The 5,281-nt window shown below is 47.9% G+C and overlaps 1 protein-coding gene across 1 annotated transcript; it reads left to right on the top strand.

Annotated features, from left to right (window-relative positions):
- The first annotated feature begins 776 nt into the window (after window positions 1–776).
- Window positions 777–4,990, top strand: LOC133386584 (uncharacterized). The gene is made up of 2 exons (XM_061630276.1): window positions 777–830; window positions 4,291–4,990. Exons 1-2 carry the CDS (start codon window positions 794–796, stop codon window positions 4,896–4,898), a joined length of 645 nt encoding a protein of 214 aa, XP_061486260.1. The 5' UTR covers window positions 777–793; the 3' UTR covers window positions 4,899–4,990.
- The last annotated feature ends 291 nt before the right edge of the window (window positions 4,991–5,281 follow it).

The following is a 5,281-nucleotide window of genomic DNA, read 5'->3' as shown; positions in this document are numbered from 1 at the left end:
ATATTTAGTTGATTGAAATTCATCCCCCCCTCCTTTTTCCACTTTCCCTCCCCCCCACCCTTTCCATCGCTTATAGTATAGTATTAATTCTGTTATTTATTATCAAATAATAATTGGTATTTAACTTATATGTATAAATAATAATAATAAAAATATAAAAATAAATAAATAAATAAAAACTAAATAAATAAATTTAATTAGCATAAAATTAAAATAATTTTAATTTTTGGTTTTTATTATAATTGGCAATTGTGTTAGTTGGTTAAATTGAAGAATTTTTGGACATATTTGGTGTTATATAAACTTTGTTAATTGTGTAATTGTTTATCCCGGTCTTTTGAGCATGCCTCCCAAGAAGGTGCAACAGAAGAAAGGGGTTCGTGTGCTGAAGCAGGCCACCAAGCGCCCTCCTTCAATGCAGCATCAATCTTCTGACGAAGAGGAGGATTTGGGGACCATACGTGCCTTGGTGGCTAGAGTTGAAGCGCTGGAAAGGGAACGCAGGCAGACTCAGGATGTCGATGCGGGTCCCATTTCCGGACCTGTAGGTAAGAAATCTGCTAGGTTAGCTTCCAAAATGACTAAATCTCGTCTTCTCGCTGACTTGGTTTCTAGAGTTGGTATGCTGGAAGATGCTACGCCTATGGAGGGGTCTTCGGTGCATACTCCTTCAGTTGGTTTGCCTACTGGTCCGCCCACGAATCTTACCTTGCCTGAATTTGAGCATCGGGATGTACAGATGCCTGTTCCTCCAGTGCCCGCCACGTTCACTCCTGGGTCTACTGGGTTCACCATGCCGCCGGTCGTTGCTTCTCCTGCAGCTTATACAGGTGGGCAACAATTACACCCTCACAATACACAAGTACCTGCTTCCAGTCCCCTTCTTCAGGATACCCCAGCTGCTGGTTCTCTGGTGCTGGGTGATTCTACGCACCCTACTGTTTTTATGGGGGGGGGTGTTGGTGCCTCAGCACCCACAGCTCCCTTGGCCTGCTGCTGCAGTATCTCCTTGGCAGCCGTCTGCCAATTCTTCCTCTCTGGCACCTGCTTACTTGCCCCTTCCTCAAGGGATTTATCCACAGGGTGACACATCTCTTCCTTTAGGGGACCATTTATTGTTAGGAACTAAGGAAAAAATTTGGCGTGGAGAGTACATCGATTTGTTTTCTCTCCTGTTTCGTGAAAACGAAACAAAACCTAAGGATGGTCAGGAGGTTAAGGAGTGTGAGGCCGCCATTAAGCGGAGGGTCGATCGCATCTGGCCTAATTGGTTGAATGCCTATACAATTTATATGGGGGTTATGACTCAGGCATATCCATCTAGAGCTTTGTCCATGATAAAGTATCAGGACATTGTTCATCGTGCTTTCCGTGAATTCTCTGGCACCGCTTGGCTTCGGTATGATGAGAATTTCAGGCAGAGGGCGGCATTAGATCCCACCCTCCGTTGGGATGTTGAGCATGCCGGTCTTTGGCTGCGATCTATGACCCCCGCCAGGCCCACCTTGGGCGATAGAGCTGATAGTGGGCATTTGTTAGCACGAGCGCAGACTGCCGCCTTTGGTTCCAACCAAGGCGGGCACTGGGTTCAATCCCAGCAAGTCTGCTGGGCATTCAACAGCACTGGCAGATGCCTCAGACGTCCTTGTAGGTTCAGACACGCCTGTGCAATGTGTGGGGGCAACCACCCTAGTTCCTCCTGTCAGCGTGCACGTACGGCTCGCCAGGGTACAGCGGAGCATCACCAGCCCAAACGTGGTTCTGGCAACAGCGGCAGTACGTCGCAAGGCCAGTAGCCCGGTCAAGCTGGCTCCTTTGGCTAAGCTGTTAGAGTTTTACCCTGATAGACAGGCTGCTAGCTTTATACTGCAAGGGTTTACTGATGGTTTTCGTATTCCCTTTGAGGGTCCACGGATTGCTACATCAGTAGTCAATCAGCCCTCTCTTGGCCATTTAGCGTCTGTTGTGTTAGCTAAGCTTAATAAGGAGATAAGTGCCGATCGTATTTCCGGCCCTTTTCCTTTTCCTCCTTTGAGAAATTTGAGGATTTCCCCATTAGGTATTGTGCCTAAGAAGCAGGTTGGTGAATACCGGCTTATCCATAATTTATCTTACCCGAAAGGTGCCTCTGTTAATGATGGCATTTCGCCGGTACACGCGTCAGTTAAGTATACTTCTTTTGACGAGGCAGTGAGAGTAGTTAGGAGGGCTGGCAGGGGTGCATTAATGGCAAAGTGTGATATAAAATCCGCTTTTCGCCTCCTGCCTGTGCACCCTGATGATGTAGATTTATTGGGTTTTAAATTTCAGGGCCAGTTTTACGTAGATAGGGCCATGCCAATGGGTTGTTCAGTGTCTTATGCTTCTTTCGAAGCATTCAGCACGTTTCTGGAATGGGCACTGTGGAGGAAAGCTTCCTCCTCCTTCTCTGCTCATTATCTTGATGATTTCTTATTTGTTGGGCCGGCTGGGACTTCTCACTGCCTCTATTTAATGCAATCCTTCACCTCTTTAACTGAGGAATTGGGAGTTCCGCTAGCTCCTGAGAAGTCTGAGGGCCCTGCTACTTCCCTTATTTTCTTAGGGATCCAGGTGAATACGGTAGCGCAGTCATCACGTTTGCCGTTGGATAAGTTGGTTGCACTGCGACAACTGCTCCGATCAGTGCTTGTATTAAAGAAACTTACACTGGGTCAATTGCAGGAGCTGGTAGGACATTTAGTTTTTGCTTCCAAAGTTATTTCCCCTGGTCGTGCATTTCTCAGGCGGCTATGTGACGCCATGAAGGGTGTTCGCTCTCGTTTTCATTTTCTGCGTATTACAGCAGGAATGAGAGCGGATTTGCACATGTGGCTTGAATTCCTGGCAGAATTCAACGGCCTTTCCTTTTGGCGACAGGAATTGTTATTGGAAGCCAAATTGCAGGTGCATTCTGATGCCGCTGGGGGAACTGGTTTTGGTGTAATATTTAGATCCCAGTGGTGCGCTGAGCGATGGCCTGCCTCTTGGTTTGCCAATGGAATTACTTCTGATTTGACATTCCTGGAATTCTTTCCAATTGTAGTAGCTGTACATATTTGGCCATTGTCATTTCTGAATCGCACAGTGCGCTTCTGGTGTGATAATTGGTCCACGGTTTGCGTTATCAATGCACAAACTTATAAGTCTCCCCGTGTTATGCGCTTAGTGCGGGCTTTTGTCTTACAATGTTTGCGCTTTAATATTTTATTCCTTGCCAGGCATGTTCCAGGTTTACTAAATTCCGTTGCTGATGCCCTTTCCCGCTTACAGATGGCGCGCTTTCGGGAGCTTGCACCTGGAGCGGCACTAGATCCTGTGCCAGTCCCACCTTTCCTGTGGAACCTTGGCAACTAGAAGTTGGGGTTGCGATTGCAGCTGCTCTGGCTCCCAGTACTCGAAATGCGTACGAGCGTTCATTTGCTAAGTTCCAGACTTTCCGCATCAGCAAGGAGATGCCTTTGGCGTGGCCTATTCCTGTGGATCATCTATTGCAGTTTATGATAACTTTAAAAGGGCAAAACAATGCTGTTTCTACTATCGCCGGTCACCTTTCCGCGCTTGCCTTTATCTCTAAGGCACGGGGGCTGCCGGATCATTCTGTAGATTTTAGGGTCAGAAAGGTCCTTGAGGGTTGGTTGCGTTCCACTCCCAGGTCCACTGACCGGAGGAGGCCAATCACGCCCAATGTTCTCCTCCAGATCCTGGCGTTGTTTAATTCATTATGCTCATCTCGGTATGAGTCGCACCTGTTCGCCGCAGTAACTCTGACGATGTTTTACGGTGCTTTTCGCCCTAGTGAAGTATTGGCCCCCTCCAAGCGTGATGTGACCTATCGTGCCTTATGCATAGGCGATTGCACATTAGGTGCCAATATAGTGAGGCTTTCCCTGCGGGTCTCTAAGACCGATCAGAAAGGCCGTGGCACTATTGTGTTTTTACGCAGTTGCCAGGTCTCTGAATTGTGCCCTGTGGCTGCAATGCGGCAATTTCTGTCTCTCCGGCCAGCGGGCCAGTGTTATCTTTTCATTCATGCTGATGGTTCTGCCCTGACTCAATTTCAATTTTGGGCCGTTGTTCGGCGGGCCTTGTTGGCCAGTGGTCGTGATGCTGGAGTCTATGGGCTGCATTCTTTCCGGATTGGTGCGGCTACGGCCGCAGCCCTCGTGGGCATGAGCGTTAGCGATATACAGGCGATTGGAAGATGGCGTTCCGATGCATTCAAATCTTATGTCAGGCCTTAATAATAAAGATTTGTTTTTGTTTCCCTAGGTTTGCTAAGCATCCATATTCCCGTGAGGATCGTCTTGTGTGGCCACTCAATTTTGTTTTGGGCTCATCGGAGGGCTTCTTCGTCTGCTCCTGGGACCCAGCTGCAGCTTTCGGCTACCGCTACAGTTCACTGGGTAGCCCGGAGGGGCATGTTATGGGATGCGTTTTTGCCTTCTGTGTGCCGTATTATGTCTTCTATGGATAGGCCACATATATTATTGATCCATTTAGGGGAAAATGATTTGGTACAGCGTCCAGGTGTGGACCTGCTTGTTAAAGTCACTCGCGATCTCACGTGGCTTATTAATTCATATCCACGCCTTATAATTGTGTGGTCAGATATGCTTGTTAGAAGGGTGTGGAGGGGTGCTATTCATCCCAACAGGATCGATAGATCTCGGAAATGGGTGAATAGGAAGATCAGGGCTCTTGTCCTGTCGCTTGGGGGGGCATTCATTCCCTACGACAGGATTAGGTTCCATGCCCCACATTTGTTTCGTGGGGATGGTGTTCATCTTTCAGACCAGGGGTGTGATTTGTTTTTGGAGGATATTATGAAGGGTTTAAGGGTTTTGTTGTCTTCGTTGGGTGGAGTGGACCAAGCTTGAGCTGATCCCCTCTTGTGGCATAGAATTCGGGCAGGTGAGGTATATAGGGGGATTATATATTTAGGCGGTTAAGGCATCATAAAAGGAGCACTTCCCGGGGAACCATCAGGGTTCATCTCTAGTGGGGATCTGGGTGGTGTCCTTATGGGACCGGCTTGCGCATCATGGTGAACGCCTGTACGGCGGGGCCATGGTGTGGAGGTTGGAACCACGCGCATGGCTCCAAGAGCAAGGAGTGAGGATTTTACACACGTCCTTCACTCTGGAGTTATGCAATAATGAGAATTAATGCCTTTTGAAGGTGGGAGTGTAGTCCCACATAGTTAGGATTAGCCTCACCTGCCCGAAGTAATTATATTTGAATGATTGGCTGTCTTGCTTTG

The sequence above is a fragment of the Rhineura floridana genome, chromosome 6, assembly GCF_030035675.1.
Source record: "Rhineura floridana isolate rRhiFlo1 chromosome 6, rRhiFlo1.hap2, whole genome shotgun sequence".
Classification (NCBI taxonomy): domain Eukaryota; kingdom Metazoa; phylum Chordata; class Lepidosauria; order Squamata; family Rhineuridae; genus Rhineura; species Rhineura floridana.
This window is presented reverse-complemented; position numbering and strand designations above follow the sequence as displayed.

Excerpts from the sequence above, each read along its gene's own strand:
- LOC133386584 (XM_061630276.1), top strand. The coding sequence starts at position 794 with ATGCCGCCGGTCGTTGCTTCTCCTGCAGCTTATACAG. Across the intron at positions 831-4,290 it reads TTCTCCTGCAGCTTATACAG|GTTTGCTAAGCATCCATATT; the intron begins GTGGGCAACAAT and ends TTGTTTCCCTAG.